Source organism: Pararge aegeria, chromosome 27 (assembly GCF_905163445.1).
Source record: "Pararge aegeria chromosome 27, ilParAegt1.1, whole genome shotgun sequence".
Taxonomy (NCBI): Eukaryota; Metazoa; Arthropoda; class Insecta; order Lepidoptera; family Nymphalidae; genus Pararge; species Pararge aegeria.
This window is the reverse complement of record NC_053206.1, coordinates 5,109,856-5,133,710: the sequence shown is the minus strand read 5'-3', so window position 1 is coordinate 5,133,710 and position 23,855 is coordinate 5,109,856. Positions and strand designations below refer to the sequence as shown.

Below are 23,855 nucleotides of genomic sequence, written 5' to 3'. Positions count from 1 at the left end.
AAGCCATGTGACATGAAAATAGCTCATCAACCGATTATTCGGCAAATCTGGTTTTTTGAAGTCTCAGTTTCCCATTTAAAGAGATTTTGAAAAGTCTTAATTCCCCATTTAAATTTTGTTAGATCCCTGTGATGTGACGAATAAATGAATAGCAATCAAACATTCGGCCAATCCGGCATTCTGAACATTCTTAGTGCCCCATTTAAAACCAAGAAAGTCAAAGTAATTTGACAAATTTCTGAATATTGATCAAATATTTCCCCATAATATAATAATTCCCCATTTAAATTTAAGTATATCCCTTTGCTACTTAACTTTGGAGAGAAACTGCGCCCGTTATTGACAAATACAAAAGCTGTTTTTAAAAGTTTCGCTTTTCTCTTGCACCATGGAACCCTAGTACAGACGCGACAACATTCGTATATATACGCATAAAAAGTTATAATTAAAGATAACAAATGACGATACATAAATAATGATTGCGTTTAAACTTAGTTTGTTATTAGACGTCGATTAAACGTCAAGTGTGTGTTCGCGCCAAAACGTGGCCGCCATTGTGATTTTTAGTGAGGTCATTGCCGTGCGAAGGTTGATAACGTGTGTTAAAAATTACATCCTTTGTCTATGATATTTTGACAACAGGATGTACTTGGTATTTTAAGTCGTTTTTCCGGCAATTTTTAAATTAAATTAAAATACCTTAAATTTAAAAATAATTTGTCAAAGGGATATATTAATTTTCATATTTAATAAACATCCTTTGTTTATTATATTTTCACAACTGGATGCAGAAATATTTGGTCGGTGTAATAAAGTTAATTTTGTATTTTTGATATATGTCACAATACTTTTTAAATTAAACAAATAACGAACAAATATATTTTAAAATTTTTAGATATGTATGTAGTAGAAATTAGTTTTAACTGTCCCGTTATATTAAAGTCCTTATTGCGTAGCATTAACAAGTAGATGCAACTGTACAAAGTCCATACGACATGTTAGGTTTAGGAACCATAAGCATTTTGTTCAAATACCTAGTGGTTCGCCCATTTTTAAACACTTTTTAAGTTTTCTTTTGCTAATTGATAATTAAATGTTGTTTAAAAACAGAAAACTACTATATCATGGATTCATTAATCAATTAAACGAAAGTTTATTTTTCATTCTAGCTAGTGTCATTTTTGGACTAGATTTTTTAAATTTATCTGAAAGACAGACTTCCATACCACATAGATAAAAAATCAGGTTTTTTTAGTTTTGTTGCTCTGTTAAAAAAATGCTTTTTGAATAAATTGTGATTGACCACCAAATTGGTACTTTCGAACGAAAGTCGTTTCGACCTATCTACCTATACCCCTGGCAAAGTCAAGATGTTTTGCGAAGACTTTTTACTACCAACATACATAACACTTAACAATAAACACAATCCAATAAACACCAGTATATTTGTGATCTAACTGTGCCGAAAAAACATAATTGTCTATGCTGTCATGTAGGAAAACGTTCGATATTTAAATCTCAAACCGGGTCTCGTGCAGTGTGTGCAATATGTGTGCCCTTGACCCACAGAGAGTTCGACGCCATTTTACCAAGATGGCGGCCACCTGTCAGCGATAAAACGAAAGGTTACATTTCTTGTTTTATTTTATTATTTATTAATGTAGTGCAGTGGGCATGCTTTTAGCTATTTCTTTTATCTTTCTTTTTGATCTTTTATTTATATTTATATGTAGTACCTACAGGTTTTTTACTGTCTATGTATATTAATGAAACTTTCATTTCTACCCTCTTTTACTAATTGTATAATTTATGTCTTCTTTTACGATTCTTTTTTATAGTGCATGCCTTATTAGTTTTTGTGTTTATTTTTGATGTTTTTGTTCTATATTAATGAATCTTTCCAAATACTTCGGCTTAAAGACATTTATTTCTCAAAAATAATACAATAGTTCACTTACATCGAGAATACAATAATATTTTAAAATTAGTAGATACAAAATCTCAAAGTGCTGAACAATATGGTACAATATTATTTAAAAGTAAAATTTTTTGCGGGTGGTTAAAGAAAAAGTTAGCGAGCGTTAATACAAACTTCACTACTTCGTACCTGTCATCGATGCTTAAAGACTGACGTTTTAAAATGTATTTAATCAATGTTACCAACTATCAACTGTCAAGACTATATGTCCGTTTAAGCTGGGCTCCTATACTCCTGATCTGATCTCACAAAATTTATACAGTACTAGCTATTGCCCGCGACTTCATTCGCTCATCAAATAGATAAAATAGACGGGTCATCAAATATCAAAACCACAGATTTAAGAACATACAGTACCCTTTTATCGGCTTCGCACGCTCAGGTTGCCTTTTAAAGATTACTTTTAGTGATAAGGCCGCCTTTGTACCTTAGCACTAAGTACTATTACTGTTTTCCTTGTGTTTTTCCTATTGGGTTGTGTTGCAATAAAGTTTTTCTGTGCTATAACCCTCATTCAGCCATTCTTGAATGATTTGGGCCCTATTGGCCCACATGCTTACTATTCGCGTTTTTGTTAGTTATATTTTTGTATACAATTGTAAGCAATTATGTGGGCAAATATTAAATTTCTATCTTTCTTCTTTCTTAAAAGGAATTTAGTGCATTGTGTGCAGTGAAAACGCCCCGAGCACGCCTCACTTCACACCCGCAAGCTTAAAAACTTTCCCTATTTTTTCATTTTATGGTAAAAGTTTGGAATTTTAGAGGTAAAACAATTACTGTCAACTGTTGAATGGTATGAAATGACTAACCGTTTGTTCGTGAAACCATTCTAAAGTGGAGTGGTTTTTGATGCTTCAATATTAGTAGTGTACACGGCTTCTGTATGTTCTTAATTCTGGGATTAAAAGTTTAATTGCTTTTTATTTGCGCAATATTTTTTTTGCGTGCGTACTTTTCTTACACAACGCCCATTATATTTGTAATACGATATTCTGATTTACGCTACGTTTAGGATTTCTGTGATCAGCGAATGTTAAATTTGTTGACCTTTTCATATACATATTTTATCTCTGCCATCATGTTTCCCGAACGGATTCTAATTTTGTTTTCTTGTTTGAAAGTTTTATCAGTCGGGAGTGTTCTTAGCTATGTCTGATGGAAATCGATCCAAGATGGCCGCCGCAACAAAATGGCGGATTACATTTTTTTTTACAACTCCCTCAATATGGGTATCAAAATATTATCAAAATTAAGCTTAATTTGCTATACTCCGCGAAAAGCAGGAGAATCTGTGTTGTGTAATTTATAATTTCTTCAATCCTTATACTCCACACCAAACAGATCTTCGGCAATATACCCTCTACGCACGTTTCGCTCCCAAACCGGAGCATCCTCGGAAGATGTTGCCTTTACAATGAACAATTGTTAAGCAAAGGGTATCAAAAGCAAAGGGCTTGACTAGTGGAATACTATACACGATGACAAGATGGTCGCTACCATAAAATGGCCATAATACCATAAAAAGTGTTTTTTTTTCACAACTCCCTCAATATAGATATCAAATGAAAGGGCTTGTCTAGTATAATGTTGGTACACTGTGCTGAAAGTTTGGGTGTTTGAAACTTTGAATTTTTATATTCAAATTCAAAACTAAGTTACGTTTAGTAGGCTTTTGAAACGTCAAGTATGTCTGTTTGTAGCGACTCTACAAGCAATAGAAAAAAAGTTTTTTAACACATTGAAAGTTTTATCATACAAAAAACAAAATATTTGTACTTAATTAAAGAAATGGACATAATAAACATAATTAAATTTAGAATTCTAATAGATTCATTATCGGACAACCAAGTTTCATTCGACATTAAAATTTGAGATTTTTGTACAATTGGATCAATTAAATCTCCGGAACGAGCCCGCAGACTGTGACAATTGAAAGTGTACACTATCAAACCTTATAGCTAACTTCAGGGTGTCGGTTTTTTGTGACGGTGTGTGCGGGCATCGTAAAAATATAGACAATAAGTTACCACCTTTATTGTAATCGGATAGAATATCTCAATTTTTGTTGCTATTCGCGTGTTCATTTTAAAGTTGAGATTATCCTAATGTGTCTTTATTATGTACCTACTGACAAAAAGAGTTCGTAAAAAAACACAAGTGTTTGATACGTTTTTTACTGTTTTATAACAAAAGACTCGCTGGCGCTCGCGACTCCGTTCACTTACAGTTACTAATTGCTTTTAGCCAAATAAACTTTTATAGTCTAGAAAGATTTATTTCATTTAAAATTATGCAGATTCTAATACGTTTACTTCCAAAACATTGTACTTTTTCAAATATGTTATATGAATGTATTTGTTTAGGGCTGGAATCTTATTTATAAAAAATGCTATACTCGCTGAAAATGTGGCTTTGTACAAGTGAAAGTCTTTTTAAAATGTGCGAAGTAGTTTTGAGTTTATACATTATATGCAGCCATGTTGGACGGCCGACTGGCGCAGTGGGCAGCGACCCTCCTTTCTGAGTCCAAGGCCGTGGGTTCGATGGGTACTTGTAAATGTTTGTGTGATGAGCATGAATGTTTTTCAGTGTCTGGGTGTTTATGTTTACATTCTAAGTATTTATGTATATTATTCATTAAAATATTCATCAGTCTTCTCAGTACCCATAACATAAGCTTCGCTTACTTTGGGGCTAGATGGCGATGTGTGTATTGTCGTAGTATTATAATACATGTATATTTGTAATATCATCATCATCATATCAAGCCATTACCAGTGGCGTGCACTTCATAGATGCACAAAAGCACTGCATACCCTAAAATTGATATATAACTTGTATAAAAGGAGAATTGTTGCTGGTTTATACAATTTTCCTGCTGTATGCACACCCTGGTGAGAAACCCAGTGCACGCCACTGGCCATTACCGTCCGTCTACAGGGCACGGACTACTCTCACAATGAGAACGGTTTAGGCTGGTTTAGTTTTATCCACCACGCTGCCCATAGCGGATTGGTGGACTTTTTTTTTCTCTCTTTTTTTAATCCTACATCATCCTATTTTGTAATCCTACTTAATATTATTATTTTTTTTTTTTTTTAATATTTAATATATTATGTATTATTTTGTTTGTGTAATCTAGTTTAAGTATTAGTATGAAGTTATTAGTATGTATTTTTTTTTTTAATATGCAAAACCTGCAGTATGTTATCCTTTTTTTTTCCTTATCCTAAAGTTGCCTGGAAGAGATCGCTACAAAGCGATAAGGCCGCCTTTTGTATACTTCTTCTGTTTGTGTTTTCTTTTATTCTTCTTCTGTATTTTTATTTGTGTGCAAATAAAGAGTATAAATAAATAAAAAAATAAAAATATTAAGAATATGAAAGTGTGAATGTTTGTTACTTAATCACGCAAAAACGTCTGAAGGGTTTTGGAAGATATTTGGCATGCATGTAGCCTTTAAAATGGAAGAGAACACAGGCTACCTTTTATCCCGATTCCTTAAGTAGATCCCGTAGGATCACTAGTGAGTATGGTAGTCACACCCCTAATCGGTTTCTACGCGGCATCGCACCGGAATACTGAATCGCTTAGCGGCACGCATTTGTCGGTAGGGTTATAACTAGCCACGGGCAAAGCCTCCCACCAGACCAGACAGGGAATCGAATCAGGGACCTCCTACTTAAACTCATAGCGCTCAAGCGTTGCGCCAGCGAGGTCGTCAAAATATATACGCGATGCGAAAGCGTTAGGCCATTTCCCGTGACGCAAAACGGAAGCTTAAGATTTATTACGAATAAACAAACGGACGCGATGATTTGATTCATTATAAGTATGGAAATTTTATATATATGGATGACAACTAGCCACACGGGTAATGAACTGGTTTTTGCTATATCCCGTTTTGCGGTTCCGAATTCAATGACAAAAAAGATGTTTTTTTACTACGTGATGTTGATTTTACACTAACTTAATAAGGTATAATAAATGAATTACGTGTCTTTTTTTTAATAACTATGGATATCTCGCGACTTTGTCCGAAATTCAAAATTCATTTATTTCAAGTAGGCCTAAGATAAACACTTTTGAAACGTCAAGTCTGTCTGTGTGTAGCGACTCTACCACCGGTTCGGAAGGCAGATTCTACCGAGAAGATGGCAAGACCCTCAGCAGTTGCTCTTTTCCAACATTAACTATTTACATCTTGTGAGAGATGAAAGCTATGCAAGCAACCTTAAATAAATACTACGACAATACACACATCGCCATCTAGCCCCAAAGTAAGCGTAGCTTGTGTTATGGGTACTAAGATGCCTGATGAATATTTTTATGAATAATATACATAAATACTTAGAAAATACATATAAACACCCAGACACTGAAAAACATTCATGCTCATCACACAAACATTTTCCAGTAGTGGGAATCGAACCCACGACCCTGGGCTCAGAAAGCAGGGTCGCTGCAAACTGCGCCAATCGGCCATCAAACCTTAAACACGAAACAAAGAAAATTACCATCAGCACGGCCAGCATGGGCAGGGGACAATTATATTCCCTGGAAATGGGTAAAAATTGTGCATCTCCCACAGCTTTATCAACTCTCAGAGCACTATCGCACCACAAGTGGAAATAATATCCAAATAATCTATGCGCAATAATAAACGGGACTACAATTCTAATATGGTGGATCGTCGCTCCAGGAGAATTATAGGCGACAATTCGTTAACACAGTCGAAACTACATAGTCTCCAGCACCGACTCAATGTTGCCTGTTAATCGGTTTTTTACCGGATATACTTCGGTGAGTGTGCTCAGGAACTTCACAATCTTGTCCTCCTTCCCCGTTCTACCGCAGAACAGCGAGACACCGTGAGTGGTGGCATCCTTTTGTGGTTGATATTCCATCAACACACACGAAACGTTTTTTATCCACGTTTCTGACACGTGCCGCTAAGATGTGGAACGCCCTCCCGGCAACTGTGTTTCCTGCCACGTATAATTTGAGTACCTTCAAGGCTAGAGTGAATAGGCTTTTTCTAGGCAAGCGTGCTCCAACCTAGACCTCATCGTTGCTTTCTAACGGGCATGATTGTCGTCAAACGCTGGCCTATCGTTAATAAAAAAAAAATAAAAAAATCTTCTTAAACGATAAAAAAAACTTGGGTGTGAAATAGCTTTATATAAATTGACTGTGAGATGGTGATAACAAAAAAAAAAATTACCCGGCTAAGTTTGTTGTGGGCTCTTCTTAGACCAGGGCGCGTTTGGAAACCTCGTAGCTTCAGGTTTCAGTTGGCGAACGAAGTTATCACCATCCCCTTACAATTATGTAAACATATATGTATGAACGCTTCCTAAGTGCCTGTGATAGGTCTACATGAATAAAGAAATTTTGAATTTGAATTTGAATTTATTCCATATTTCCGTGCTTTAGCAGTAGGACGTTGATTATATCCCTCGTCGGGGGATATAATCGGGGGATATAATTTATGTCTCCTGTCCGTGCTTGCCCTACTGGTGGGCCAGATCAAGGTGGTAACTTTATGAGGTTCTTACCTCTAGGTTCGACATCCACGTAGAAATGCAGATCTGTCCGCGCGGTGACGCTAAGGGTGTAGTTGCAGGTGTCGCAGCTCATGCTGAGGTGCCAGGTTCCCACCAGGGAAGACGTGTCCACTGCTGGCATCACTGCTGGGAGCACTGACAGCCTGTGGGGAACATATCTTGAGCTTATAGAAAAGTCCTATCCGTATCCCTACCTCCCTACTCCCTAGGGACTCCCTACTAATATTATAAATGCCAATGTAAGTTTGTTTGTTACGCTTTAACGCAACAAACTACTTAACCGATCCTCATGAAACTTTGTACACATATTCTTGAAAGTGTGAGAAGTAATAAAGGATACTTTTTATCCCGACATTAAGCTCGGTTCCTTTGGGGGAGGGGATGAAAGTGTTTGACAATTTTACACCATAACTCTTATAGTATGTGTTTAATTTTGCCCAAACTTTGTGTAGATCCGATGAATGTGGTTGGAGATAGAGGACAGAACTCATCCGCGGATAGCAGTAAATCCCTTATTTAAGGCGTTACTGAATACTTTAAAAACAATATCAAACGCAGACGAAGTCGCAGGCAACAGCTAGTTATAGTATAAAGGACTACGTAATCGATACATCATCACTCCAACCGATTGATGTCCACTGCTGGACGTAGGTCTTTTGTAGGGAGTTCCAAAATCCACGGTCCTGGGCCGCTTGTTTCCAGCGACTCGTTTGATGTCGTCTGTCCACCTCGTTGGGGGCCGACCAACGCTGCGTTTACCTGTACGGGGTCGCCATTCCAGCGCCATGAAACCCCTACGTAAATCGGTTACGGTTTCTAGCCAGCCAGTTTTAAAATATTAGAGTTCTTGACATCTTAAAGGGTTCTTACATGTCAATATCGAGGGTAGCTCCGGGGAACACGAGGTAGACGTCTCGCGGTGACAGACTGCTGGTCTTAGAGGCCGGGGAAAACAGCTGAACCGATGTCTGGTTGTATAGGTCGATTTGCGGTGCTACGGACAATGTTTTACGATTAGTTTTTTTATTGCGCTTCAGTTTAGCGCCTTGTCTGCAATCTCACCTGCACGATTAGCTAGAATATAGTTAACGTCGTCGTGCATAGAAGGGTAGAAGCGGTGATAGGTAGAAGATAGGTCGGAGCTCGACTTCACTTTCGGGGGACCGATTTCGAATCCCGCACGCAGAAAAAATTCGGAAATAATAAATTCCCAAATTGCCCCTGCCGGGAATCGAACCCGGTACCTCCAACTTGAAACCTCAGCGCTCACCGCTGCGCCAGGGAGGTCTATAACTTTACTACTACTTATTCACCAATCGCAAGTTACAAAAAGAAAGGCTGAACGGATCACTATGAAATTCACAATGATAAAATGTAGTCTGGAATATATTTTATTCCGCAAAAATGTAGAAATTACAAGAAGTCTTTAAGAGGTTCCTAGTAGCTGTTTTGAGTTTCTTTAAAACCGTGATCCAATGTCGCTGGGGTACCAGGGCACAATAAGTTGTTCAGAGGTTGATTAACTTCTTTCCTAATAAGCAATTTGAGATTCTACTTTCCTAGTCCTTACTGATGATTTGAGTTTGATCTAAAGTAGTTGGGGTACCAGGGCACAATAAGTTTTCAAGAGGTTGATTAAATTCTTTCTGCATGAGCTCTTGGAGATTCTACTTTCCTAGTAGCTGATTTGCAGAACCATGGTCTTATGTCGTTGGGGTACCAGGGCACAAGAAGTTGTTCAGATGTTGATTAACTTCTTTCCTAATAAGCAGCACTTCAAAAATTATATTTTCCTAGTAAGCTGATTTGAGTTTCTTATCATGATATCAACCCATTACTGGCCCACTACAGGGCACGGGTCTTCTCCCACAGTGAGAAGGGGTTAAGGCCGTAGTCCACCACGCTGTCCCAAAGCGGATTGGTGGCCTCCACACGCCTTTGAGAACATTATGGAGAACTCTCAGGCATGCAGGTTTCTTCACGATGTTTTCCTTCAACGTTGAAGCGAGTGTTTAAAACGCACATAAGTAAGTTAGAAACGATAGTACCCTAAAACGATAGAAACCCCCCCCCCCCCATAGTTTAGTTGAAGTACTACCCACTGGTCTATAGCCGCTTCTTGTACAACATACTAGCATATAATAATACTTAATAGTGAACGCTCCAAGCCTCCGGACATAATACATTGAAATAATAATTCGTAAACGCATAACATAACCTTGCAGGAGTAATTCGTTGTAATGGTAACGATTTGTTTTGTCGTGATCATTATGTCGTTGGCAAATTGGATGTGGTGACACGTGGGAAAATAATGGCGTTCGAAAAAAAAATACATATCGAGCTTTTATCACGTGTGTGTGCGTGTGTGACGGTCCGGTTGGAGGCTTCGGCCGTTGCTAGTTACCAACCTACCGACAAAGACGTGCCACTAAGCTATTTCATTCCGGTACTTTATCGTACCGGAACGGAAAACAAAGCGGTATGTATGTATCCCTTGTCAGGGGAATATAATTTTTGTCTCCTGCCTGTTCTAGCTCTGCTGATTACTTACCTTCATTGGGTGGATAAAGGACAGCATGGTCGACGTCACCTTCAATTAGTACCCTCAATACTGTCACGCCATTCTCAATTGGCAAGCCACGGGTGATGGCGTCACCGCCACCCCGTCGCATAAGCAGGGTCTGTGAATAGAGACAGATTGTAAGTCAATGCTGTGTGCTGACGGAAAATTAGAATACAGTAGCAGCGGAGCTTTTTGTGACAGGGCTCGTCCGGGGAAGTACGAGGATAAAATTTATGAAAAGATTTTTATCTTGTTACGCCAAAGAAGTATAACTTCTAACGCGTGTACATAAGTACAAACACGTTTTTTTTTTATTTAAAGAATAGTAATAAATAGAAATAGAATCTTTACAAAAATTGTATCTTTCGCCTTTTGTAGAAAAAACTACACTAACTATAGAAACAAGGTAATGTTTGAATTATTGAAAGTCAACTGTCAAACCATTTTTAGAAAAACTAAAAATGTTGACTATAGCTAACTTCATGGTGTCGGTTTTTTGTGACGGTGTGCGCGCGCATCGTATAAATTTACTCTCACCATTTTTCCCTAACGCGCCAAAAGATGTATAACTTCAAAAACAAATCGGTTCATGAATGACGGGGTACTTATGTTACAAAAATTTCAAAATCAGGCCAAGTGCGAGTCGGACTCTCGCACGAAGTGCTCCGTACTATTAAGCGTATCTATGAAAACAACTAAAAAAAAAGTCTGTTGTATGTCTGTATTTAATATTAATTTTATTATGTTTTTGAGCATTTGTTTTTATAGCGGCAACAGAAACATCATCTGTGAAAATTTGAATAGTCTAACTGTCTGTCTGTCTGTTCACGAGATACAGCCTGGTGACAGACGGACGGACAGCGGAGTCTTAGTGATACACCGTTTGAACCCTAAAAACAATGGAATCGAAAATGGTCCCCCTTTTTAAGTCCGTTAAAAAGACTGTAAACTCTTTCAAAAGTGGAAAAAAAACCATCAAAATCAGTCCAAATTTAAAAGTCATCGTCATAAAAAAAAGCACAGACGGATCTCGCTTCCTTTAAGTACCACTATGGTAGGTGTTCCTAAATATAATTCTATATACATATAAATAAAATCGAAATGTCCCTGTTATTTCGTACAATTATAACTATTAAACATTATTTGGTAATTCGGTTACACGTTGTATATAAAAAAAGATGCGTAACTCGAAAGCGGTGATAGCGCATTGGGCAGGAGCTGGATTTCCCTTTCGAGGGGCCGAGTTCGAATCCCAGCACACACCTCTTAACTTTTTTTGAGTTATGTGCGTTTTAAGTAATTCAAATATCACTTGCTACAACGGTGAAGTAAAAACCCCCTTCTGATTTAGCTTCCGCATGATGTTTTCCTACCAGGATCTGTACCGGCCCACTACAGATCACGGGTCTCCTCCCACAACCTGGGTTGATGTGATGATGGATGATCATGCATAAAGAAGGAAGAATTCATAAAATGGAAAAATCCTTCGCCTTTTTTTTTTTTTTGGTAGGCAAAGCTTTAGTGCATGTATAAAGTGCACACCAATGCCGACAGCATTTACGCGGGAAAAAATGTTTTTAAATATACTTACAATTTCTCAACGAAACCTTTAATTACTGCAAAAATATGAATTTGTTATAGAACTTCCGAACGTTTTTCAAAATTAGTTATAACGCCTATTAAAGCCGTTTAGCCGGTGAAACCGCGCTAAACAGCTGGTGTTAAATATTTTTTATAATGTTTCTTCTGGGGTTATCCCAACCAAAAGAGGTTTGAGGTGGATTTTTTTGCTTCTCCAATTCCGTCATAAAAACTCAGCATCGGGAAAAAATCGATATAATGGAATTAACCTTTATACAGCGTGTAAATAAACCCCGAAATAATAAAACACAGGCTTTGGAGGTACATTATGTACTGTCTCTGAGACTTATCTGCGAAACCGACAAACTAATAGTTTTTGAGTAAACCACAGCCATAGTTTTTACTGAGAGAAATCAGATACAGCCCTAACATCATATGCAAAATTAAAATCATGTGACTCCCGTCTCTTCATTAGCGTCGCGTAGCGTAGATGCTATATACGCGTGTCGGTCTTTTATCTTCAATAGGGTTGTCAGAAGTAAACACTTAGAATGTTTTGAATTTATTTGTATGGCAATACAAATAAATATGCTTCTTTTGATTTAATATTGTTTCACAGGGTTATTCCTTACGAAATATACTTATACATCCTTCAACATTTATTCGTATATCGGTTACACGTTGAAAATTAAAAAAAAAAAAAAAAATTAGATTCTGTTAATATTTCAGTGATCTGATGGGTTTGGTGGAACACTATTACCCGTTCCCCTGGGGCTCTATAATCGATACTGAAGCCATAACTTAATTTTTTTTTATTTTTGTCTGTCTGTCTGTATCCTAGCCGCCATACATTTTTTAAGAGAGTTCATACATTTTCTGTGAGAGTTTAAGCCGCTCACCACTGCCCCCCCTGGGTTCGTCCATGGTTAAAAGATGTCTTACATCAAATACATCGACTGTCGGATGGTTGCTGATCCTCGCCCGTCGAGGCTGTGGGGTCACCATTGGCTCCCATTCCTGCAACTCAGTTTCCGACGCCATGTTGCTGGCGCCGTCTGAATCCTGGAACAGAGAGTTCGGTTTCAATACCAACCCATCAATAAAAAAAAAATATAACGCGACAATACACACATCGGCCATCTAGCCCCGAAGTAAGCGTAGCCTGTGTTATGGGTACTAAGGTAGCTGATGAATATTTTCATGAATGTAAAATACTTAATTACTTATAATATAGCGGTAAACGCCCAGACACTGAAAAACATTTATGTTCATCACACAAAAATTTACAGTTGTGGAAATCGAACCCACGGCCTTGGAGTCAGAAAGCAGGGTCGCTGCCCGCTGCGCCAACCGGCTGTCAACAGCCTCTAACATTCCACTGCTGCACGGCTAGCATGGGCAGGCGACAATTATATCCCCGGGGAAAGGTTAAAAAATTATCTTCTGCCACAGCGTTATCAACTCTCAGAGCACTGGCGCACAAGTGGAAATAATATCCAAATAATATATATAAATATATAAATATGAAAACCTGGATAGCAGCTTCATTTTTGTGCCTTTTGGTGTAGAGACTTTGGGACCGTGGGGTCCGGAGGCAAGAGCCCTTTTCAAAGAATTATCGAAAAGGGTTATCGAGTCTACCGGTGATCCTAGAGCGGGCAGTTACCTTGGCCAACGAATTAGTTTGGCCATCCAGAGGGGAAATGCTGCCAGCATCTTAGGAACTGTGCCTCGCTGCGGTGGTTTCGAGGACGTTTTAGATTTTATTTAGTTTTTAAATAGTTTATTTTAGGTTATAGTTATGTTAACGATGCCACTGCGGTGACAGCGTTGACACCTACGGTCACCATGGACTCTCCTGTTCAAGAAGCGCTGGTCGCTTCTCTCGCCATAGCACCATCAACGACATCATCCGACGTTCTCTAGCTACCGCTCACGTACCAGCTGTATTAGAACCTATTGGTTTGGCGCGGAGCGATGGCAAGAGACCTGATGGTATGACGCTCATACCTTGGAGGCTTGGAAGGTCACTTCTGTGGGATGCAACTTGTGTTGATACCCTAGCTGCATCACACATCCAGGCCACTTCGTCAATGGTAGGTGCGGCTGCTTCCAGTGCCGAGCAGGCCAAGAGGCGTAAATATGAAAACCTGGATAGCAGCTTCATTTTTGTGCCTTTTGGTGTAGAGACTTTGGGACCGTGGGGTCCGGAGGCAAGAGCCCTTTTCAAAGAATTATCGAAAAGGGTTATCGAGTCTACCGGTGATCCTAGAGCGGGCAGTTACCTTGGCCAACGAATAAGTTTGGCCATCCAGAGGGGAAATGCTGCCAGCATCTTAGGAACTGTGCCTCGCTGCGGTGGTTTCGAGGACGTTTTAGATTTTATTTAGTTTTTAAATAGTTTATTTTAGGTTATAGTTATGTATTAATAAAAATTATATTTTAGAGATAATCAAATAAACCCCCGAATAATATATGTGTATTAATAAACGGGGGTGAAGTTCTACTAATCCATGTTCCAGTGATTTAGAAGGTGGGCACGTTAGTTATATCCCGTCAGGGGATATAATCGGGAGATATAAGTTTTATCTCCCGCCCGTGCTAGCCCTGCTGGACTAAAGGCCTCTCCCGACGTAATGGTTTTCCCATAGTCACCATCTTTTTACTAACAAACTAATAAACACGCTTTGTATAAAAAAAACCATACTAACTCCTACCCTAGTCTAGTTATATATTTTTACTAAGCGGTGATAGCGCATTGGGTAGGAGGGCTCGACTTCACTTTCGGGGGGCCGAGTTCGAATCCCAGCACGCGCCTCTAACTTTTCTAAGTTATGTGCTTTTAGGCAATTATAATACCACTTGCTTCAACGGTGAAGGAAAACATCGTGAGGAAACCTGCATGCCTGAGAGTTCTCCATAATGTTCTCAAAGGTGTGTGGAGTCCACCAATCCGCACTGAGCCAGCGTGGTGGACATATTTTTATTAGAGCAAAATTAATTGGTAATCCATTCATTGTGATCATCAAACTCGTTAATATTGTAAAATGCGCGGACGAAGTCGCGAGGTACTGATAAAAAGGCGACTTACAGGAATCTGCAGAGAGTATGGCAGGACCTCGCCCTCGGTGTGGGACGAGACGTTCCTCAGATCCTGTAGGGCGATTTCCGACTCCAAAGATGGGTGGCTCGGGTCGGTCCATATCGTGTACACCTTGGAGAAAGCAAAACGTATGTTAAAGACTTAGACACCGGGAGGTATCTTTGTATCGTTCGAGTCCATGTGGGACTGCGGTGACTCGATAATGCAGTCGTATTTATATCAAAATACCCACCAAGTCAATATCATGAACATTGGTTCAAATTCAAATTCAAATTTTCTTTATTCATGTAGGCCTATAACAGGCACTTATGAAGCGTTCAAACATATATGTTTACATAATTGTAAGCGGATGGTGATAACTTCGTTCGCCAACTTAAACCTAGAGCTACGAGGGTTCCAAACGCGCCCTGTTCCAAGAAGAGGTATTTTTTTTTGTTATCACCATCTCATAGTAAATTTATTTAGCTATGAAGCTAGAGCAATTCACACCCAAGCTTTTTTATTGTTTAAGTAATCCTTAACATTTTAATAGAATTGTTCAGTAAGCTTACGTTTTATATAATTTTGAAATTATTGAGAGACATCTCAAAGATTTCATTGAGATGTCTCCCTATAAGTTCACAAAATATTAATCCAATATAATTTTAATTGTTTCTTGATAACTATATGTTAGTTAAATAATAAATTTAAGCCAAAGCCAAAGCCGCCCAGTCAGAATTTGTGTGAAAAAAGTTGTGGAGCGAATTTTCATTATTATGAATACTGTAATACTCCATCGACTTTAATTGGTCCCAATGTAATTACACCGGCAAAACGCGCCTTTAAGACCGGCACAGCAACGCTTGGCGGCAAAAGCAAGCATGGCATATTGGATAGAAGAAGGCTTTACTTTGCGGAAATCCATGATATATTATGAAATTTGAGCTAATTTGCTATAGTCCTTGAAAAGCAGGAGAATCTGTATCATGTTATTTCTACAATCCTTATACTCCACACCAAACAGATCTTCGGCAATGTACCCTCTACGCACGTTTCGCTCAGAAACCGGAGCATCCTCAGGAGATGTTGACTTTACTTAACAATTTTTCATTGTAGCATGGCTTCAAAAGTAACTATAAAACTGTGTCCTCACCTTCAGTCTCTTCTCCACTAAAGCCCGCAAAGCCAGAGGCAGCCTTTGGGAATCACCAGCTCCCTTATCCGTGACCACGAAGAGTGCGCTGTCGTAAGGCACCAGTTTAGCCGCTGATGCCAGGGCACGCATGGTTCCATCATTGGTGGCGTCTGTATAGACGCCCTGTATGAAAAAAAAAAAAGACGTGTGTGCACTTATGTACCTACACGCGTTAGAAGTTATACTTCTTTGGCGTGGCGTGACAAGATAAAAATTTTTTCGAAAATTTTATATTTCGCCTTATTCTACGTTTGTAGAAAAAAACGACACCAACAATAGAAAAAAGAATGATCGAAGATCAACTGTCAAACCTGTTTTAGAAAAACTGAAATGTTGACTATAGCTAACTTCATGGTGTCGGTTTTTTGTGACAGTGTGCGCGCGCATCGTAAAAATTTACTCTCACCATTTTTCCCTAACGCGCCAAAAGAAAAAATCCAAGTTAAATCTTTTGTCAAAAAACAGTTTAACAATCATTTTATACTTTAACAATCTTTAGAAATTTTCTGTTTTGTGAGAGATGACAGCGGAGTGGCATGCTTCCAAGCAGCCTTGTTGTTAAGGACTTATTTCTATAATGAAGTACTGTCTGTTCAGCGAATAAAAGGTGGAACAAAGCGTGAATTCTCGACAACGCGGCGTTGCGGAACAATAGCCCAAAACATATGTCATCAAATTGTTCTTGAGAGACATGAATTAGCCACACTCGTACTGTAAACATTAATGAATAACTTATCCGCCATTTTCCGTACCATTTATTTATGTTAATTCCAATGTCTTTGGATATCACTTGCGGTCCCTCGAGACTTTGTCCGTATGTAGGTATAGCTTCAGGTAAGTTTACCATACAAAGGGCATTACGAGACATTGTTGTGTCAAGCATTCATATCCCTATCCCTTCCCTACTTCCCTACTAATATAATAAATGTTAATGTAAGTTTGTTTGTTACGCTCGCAAAAACTACTTAACTGATCCTCGTGAAACTTTGTACACATATTCTTGGAAGTGTGAGAAGTAATATAGGATACTTTTTATCCCGACATTAAGCTCGGTTCCTTTGGGAGAGGGGATGAAAGTGTTTGACCATTTTACACCATAACTCCGACAAATGAAAACCGATTAAAATAATTATTTTTGTATTATAGAAGTTATAATATGTGTTTAATTTTGCCCAATTTGTGGTTGGAGATAGAGGACAGAACTCCTCAGCGGACAGCAGCAAACCCCTCATTTAAAGGCTTGGCGATTGTTAACAAGTACCCAATAGGCACCCGACGGATATGACGTAGTTGGCACATAAATATTATAAGATACTTTTTTATGTTAATTTAATTATTTGATTAATATTCCAATAATTGGTTATTAATGTAATCATAAATTATTACACTAATTAATAAAATAGTATGATCTATCTAAATATTAAATGTTGATTTGATACATTGATGAAAACACTATAAAAAGGGTAGTAGAATAAATAAGCGGACATTATACGTGTGAGAGTTAACCAGGGTGTTACTCTGCCCGAAGTAATATTTGTTTTATTTTGCGGGGATCCTAGTCCTGCGTAATACGATACTGAATACTTTAAATTTTTTTAGAACTACAACTTAATTTAAAGCCACATCAAAACATGCAAAATTAAAATCGTGTGTTTCCAGTCACTTTATTAGGTACGCGTCGCGTAGCGTAGGTACTATACGCGCGGCGGTCTTTTATCTTCAATAGGGTTGTCATAACTAAACACTTAGAATGTTTTGAATTATTTTGATTGGAAAAATAAATATGCTTCTTTTTACACGCTTTATATTAGCTTCACTTGTATGTTTGTTTGTAACCGACTTCTTTGGGCGCGATTTTGACCCACTTTAAACGGTCAGATTTCTTTCAAACTTTGTAGACATATCGAGGACCGATGACAATACACTAATCTAAAAAGATTATTCCAATTTTCACTATAAAAAATAAGATTTTTTACTAATTACTACAGCGCCATCTAGACCCAAATGTAAAAAACCTATGGCGTTCGCGTACCTAACAAATTCCACAGAAAACATTAAGCTTCTAGATGGTAGAGGGCGTTAGCTATTACTTTTTAATGGGCTGTTTTAAATAATAATTAGAACTTGCATTTCGAGAGACGGGCACACTGAATAAAAAAAAAATATTTTATCTCTTTAATGGTGGATGGGTTACCGATTAATTTTGCTCTAATAAAAATAATAGATCAAGAAAAACTAAATAAATTCGCTATTATGAATAAACTAAAAGACAGAAATTAGTTTTTTATACCAAGCGTGTTTTTTTAGTTTGTTTGAACTATTTAATTATTACATGGTGATTCCTTATGAAATAAACCTATGCACCCTTCAATATTATTGCGGGATTCTGTAACACGTTGTATACTTATATAAGTGCAGGATTAATACAACAACAATAATACTTTGATGATGTTGATGTTGGACTTACTTGGTACTTCAGCAGTAACTTGGCCAAGGCATCAGCGACCGCTCGATCGCTGTTCCCATTGGCTGACGGCTGGAGGTTATGCCGGGAGCGCCAGTTTACACCTGTTGGCAATAGAATACATTGATTTTTGGTCTTCGGCCGTGGCTTGTTATATTATCGAAGGCTTAAAACAGAAAAAAGATTTTAAACTTAGATTTTCGAGGTTAATCTACATTTCTTAAATATAAAAGGGACGTTGTCAGTGTAGTATGTCGAACAGTTCGTGAAATACTGACAATAAATAATAGTTATGAATATAATTTTTTTTTTAATTCACACTATCATTAATTTATATTTATTGAAATTTCTAAACACTATTCTTAATTTAAATTAATTAAAATTTATTTTCTATTTTATAGTTCGGTTTTCCATAAAAAGCGTGTTTTTTAGTTTTTTTTTTTAACTATCATTTATTTTCTACTTTTTAGTTTGGTTTGTTTTAAACTGTTATTTGATCTAATCTACTATAAATTCCGTGATAACTCTAAGTAACTGTAATTATTTTCCAAATTATTAAAGTGTACGGTAAGAGCCCCATTACCCGCTAAGGAAATATTAAGACGTAACTACCATAACAGTCTCTACGCGGATGCTGCTAAGCTGAGTGCCCGATCAGAGTGTCTTTAAAAATGCAAGTTCTAATTATTATTTAAAACAGCCCATTAAAAAGTAACAGCTAACGCCCTCTACCATCTAGTAGCTTAATTTTCTGTGGAATTAGTATTTTATCTTAGATTTCGCTGTTAGGTACGCGAACGCCATCTGTTGGTAATGCGTTGGTTTTTTACATTTGGGTCTAGACGTCGCTGTAGTAATTTTAATTAATAGTTCGAAAAAACTAAAAAAATCTTTTTTTTTATAATGGAAATTGGAATAATCTTCTCAAATTAGTGTATTGTCATCGGTCCTCGATATGTCTACAAAGTTTAAACGAAATCTGACCGTTTAAAGTGGGTCAAAATAGCGTCCAACGAAGTCGGTTACAAACATTTTTTTTATTTTTTTTTTTATTTGTTGAACAAATTTGTAATGCTTTATCTTTTCATTATGAAATATCTGCAATAACTTACAGAAAACAATTTCGATGTTTCACATCTGCCAGGCGTCGTCCCGTGGGCGACTTACACATTCTTTTTTGTATTTGTTTTCTTCGTCATTGGTTGTCCGGAAGAAATCGCTATGAAGCTAATTGTATACGTTACTTTTTGTGGTGAGCAATAAAAGTATATTAATTCATTAGTTCATACTTTCAACTGCTTTATGGAGTGAAGTTACTAACCGTCGGTTCGAGACTATTCAAGTGGAGTGGTTTTTGACGCTTCAATATTAGTCGTGTGCACGGTTTCTGTGTGTTCAAAGTTCCAATCTATACTTATAATAAAACTGTAACTGGAAGATTACTGTGCATCTAATATATTTTGATTTTTTTTTACCGGGGGATGCTTTATAATCGATACCGAGTCCGAAACAGATTTTTATTTAATTTTGGTCTTTCTGCCTGTCTGTCCGGGTATCACGTGAAAACTACTGATCGAATTTAAATAAAATTCGGTATAGTTGTAGCTGATATTTCGGGTCAACATATAGGATACTTTGTATCCCGATAAACAATAAGTTTCCTCCAGGAAAATGTGTAATTTTTTTTTATAAATTTTACTTCATAACTCCGTTAAATTTGAACCGATTTTAATAATCCTTTTTTTTATTTTAACGTGTATACTATCAAGTATGTTTTCTATTATTTTAATAAGGAACTGATAAATATTGTCGGAGAAAAAGGACATAACTCTTCACAGATAACAGCAAGTCGCAAGGCATATGGTACAACGATCGAATGCATGCGTACCATCCTACTAATATTATAAATGCGAAAGTTTGTAAGGATGGATGTAGGGATGTATGTATGTATGTATCAACTAAAATAATAGATAGCCACGATGATTATGATGTTAGCATCAGATCTATTCTAGCTTCTCGATGGACACATACGCGAACGAAGTCGCGACGGTCCGCTAGTCTATCATACAACTTAACCTTGGTCAAGAGAACGTTGAGTTATGTAAAGTTCCGGTCCACTTCACGCGCAGCAATCGCCGCCGCAAAAAGTTCTACCATAATTGGTTGGCGAAATGATCAAAAGCCACCTTTGCGATTGATAATTTGAGCTATTGATATCAGTTGTACAAACATACAATTGCGTTATGCTACGGGCAATGTTTTGTCCTGGTGGGCAAAGTAAAACTTGCTCGTAATTCAAATTGAAACTCAAAATTTTCTTATTCATGCAGACCTATCACAGGCACTTATAATAAATAAATAAAATGATATATAAATATACTACGACAATGCACACATCGCCATCTAGGCCCAAAGTAAGCGTTGCTTGTGTTATGGGTACTAAGATGACTGATGAATATTGTACATAAATACTTAGAATATACATATAAACACCACGACACTGAAAAACATTCATGCTCATCACACAAACATTTTCCAGTAGTGGGCATCGAACCCAACCCCTTGGGCTCAGAAAGCAGGGTCGCTGCAAACTGTGCCAATCGGCCGTCAACCAATGCACATGGTATGCAATGCAATCTCCAGCACGAGTTATCAAAATTAAGCTTAATTTGCTATACACCGCGAGAAGCAGGTTTCGGAGCAAAACGTGCGTAGAGGGTATATTGACGAGGATCTGTTTGGTGTGGAGTATACGGATTGAAGATATTATAAATTAGGGCAGTAACGTTGGCCAACGAATTAGTTTGGCCATCCAAAGGGGCAATTCTGCATCTTAGGAACTGTGCCTCGCTGCGGTGGTTTCGAAGACCTTTTAGATTTTATATAGTTTAACATAGTTTGACGGCCGATTGGCGCAGTTTGCAACCCTCCTTTCTGAGTCCAAGGCCGTGGGTTCGATTCCCACTACTGAAAAATGTTTGTGTGATGAGCATTAATGTATTTCAGTGTCTGGGATGTATATTCTAAGTATTTATGTATATTATTAATAAAAATATTCGTCAGTCATCTTAGTACCCATAACAAAAGCTACGCTTACTTTGGGGCTGGATGGCGATTTGTGTATTGTTGTAGTATATTTATTTATCATTTTATTTATTTATTATAAGTGCCTGTGATAGGCCTGCCTGAATAAGGAAATTTTGAATTTGAATTCTTCGAATGCAAGTTTTACTTTGCCCACCCGGACAAAACTTTGCCCGTAGCATAACGCAATTGTACGTAGGTACAACTGATATCAATTGCTCATCTTCTTTAAATTGAAGTTTTACAACAACAAATGAAAACTCTCCGTATTGAGTGCCGCTTTCTTAAGATCTCAATAACAAAGTCCGGTCCACCCCCTTATATCGTCCTGGAGATCTATTCCCAACTATTTTACTTCTAGTACAAATCTTAGGATGGAAAACTGGTCTCCTCTTTGCGGGTGGCCAAAGAAAGTTACTTTTTTTGCGCATAATGGTTGACATCAGTGCTTGCTCCTTTCCCTACTAGTTGTAGCACGTTCTTATTGGATGTGAAACTGTGCCACCTTATTTTGAACATTTTTCGCTGCACCCACATTTAGATTTTCGAATATTAAGTATCCCTAAACATATTGTTATTAAATGATTGAATGAAAGTAAAAAAAAATATTTATAATTTTTAATAAATGTTTATGTGGTGTACAATAAAAGTGTATTCTTTTATTGTACACCACATAAACATATATTAATAAATTATAAATATTTTTTTTACAAAAAGTATTATATTTGGCGGCCTTATCGCTACATAGCGATCTCATCCAGGCAACCAAAGGCGTTAAACACAGCTCAAGAAGATTAGTAGGCGGTGCATATAAATAAACATATATACATATATAATATTAACATATAATATATAAATACTGATAATTACTGTTGTTTATTTGTTTCAGGTAATTTGTCAACTTTTCTAAACGATATTGAATACTTGCGTTGCTTGCCTCATAACATTACGGTAAGACTTTTAAATCATTTATTACTTGAGAGTACTGTAGCTGACGGATAGCAATAAATAAATAAATATAAAAATACTACGACAATAAACACATCGCCATCTAGTCCCAAAGTAAGCGTAACTTGTGTTATGAGTACTACATCTTAGTACTCACTGTTGAATATTTTTATGAATAGGATACATACATACAAACAGCCAGACACTGAAAGACATTCATGTTCATCACACAAATATTTTCCAACTGCTGGAATCGAACCTACGGTCTTGGTCTCAGAAAGCAGGGTCGTTGCCCACTGCGCCAATCGGCCGTCATTGTTAGAATAACATCGATGTTAAATATCGATCGATGTTAGACGACCGATTGGCGCAGCGGGCAGCGACCCTGCTTTCTGAGACCAAGACCGTAGGTTCGATTCCCACTACTGGAAAATGTTCGGTGATGAGCATGAATGTTTTTCAGTGTCTGGGTGTTTATATGTATATTATAAGTATTTATGTATATTATACAAAAAAATATTCATCAGTCATCTTAGTACCCATAACACAAGCTACGCTTACTTTGGGGCTAGATGGCAATGTGTGTATTGTCGTAGTATATTTATTTATTTATTATTTAAATAACAAGTATCAATGACTATATTTTTCTCAAATGCAACACCGTTGTCGCCAGATAACTAAATGTCTGCTATTCTGTGCGGTCCAAAAAAAAGATTACTTTAACATTGTTTTTTAACAATATTCATATCCAACGTAAACGAAAACCGAAATAATACTTCACGGGCTTAAAAGGTACATTGTGTAATGTCTCTGAGAATTATCTGTGAAAACCGAAATCCTAATAATTTTTAAGTAAACCACTGTCCTGAATTTACTAAAAGAAATAAGATACAGCTCTAACATCACATGCCAAAATAAAATTATGTGACTCCTGTCACTTTACTAGGTACGCGGCGCGTAGTGGAGGTACTATGCTCGTGTCTGTCTTTGATCTTCAATAGGGTTGTCATAAGTAAATACTAAGAATATTTTGAATTCTTTTGTATGGAAAAATAAATGAGCTTCTTTTGATTTAATGTTTTACAGCGTGATTCTTCATGAAATATACATATATGCATCCTACAATATTATTTTGTAATTATGTTACACGTGTCATATTCAAATAAAAGTAATATAGAAATGGATATTACTTTTTGCCATGAGTTTGACCAAATATAGGTATAAATAATCGGCCTAAGTGTTTATTTATTTACGCTCTAATTTTGCCTAAATCGGAGAATGTCCTAAAGTATACGAAAAAAAAGTTGTGTGAAATTGATCTAGAATTCTTAACATAGAACTTTGTGATCAATTTGAAGTAGGTAATTTGAATGGTCTGGATTTTTGTGTA

At 37.1% G+C, this 23,855-nt stretch overlaps 2 protein-coding genes across 2 annotated transcripts in view; one reads left to right on the top strand and one right to left on the bottom strand.

Annotated features, from left to right (window-relative positions):
- The window catches only part of LOC120635734, a 127,936-nt gene that overhangs the window by 21,855 nt on the left and 82,226 nt on the right, over nucleotides 1-23,855 (top strand). The gene's annotated exons all lie outside the window — the stretch shown is intronic.
- Nucleotides 1-23,855, bottom strand: part of LOC120635735 — a 62,735-nt gene that overhangs the window by 16,272 nt on the left and 22,608 nt on the right. The window contains exons 5-11 of the mRNA XM_039906863.1: nucleotides 18,437-18,537; nucleotides 15,928-16,092; nucleotides 14,784-14,906; nucleotides 12,635-12,754; nucleotides 10,100-10,229; nucleotides 8,419-8,542; nucleotides 7,540-7,691 (exon numbers count right to left, since the gene is read on the bottom strand). Of these exons, the coding sequence (XP_039762797.1) occupies nucleotides 7,540-7,691; nucleotides 8,419-8,542; nucleotides 10,100-10,229; nucleotides 12,635-12,754; nucleotides 14,784-14,906; nucleotides 15,928-16,092; nucleotides 18,437-18,537 (915 nt within the window). The remainder of the gene's footprint in view (nucleotides 1-7,539; nucleotides 7,692-8,418; nucleotides 8,543-10,099; nucleotides 10,230-12,634; nucleotides 12,755-14,783; nucleotides 14,907-15,927; nucleotides 16,093-18,436; nucleotides 18,538-23,855) is intronic.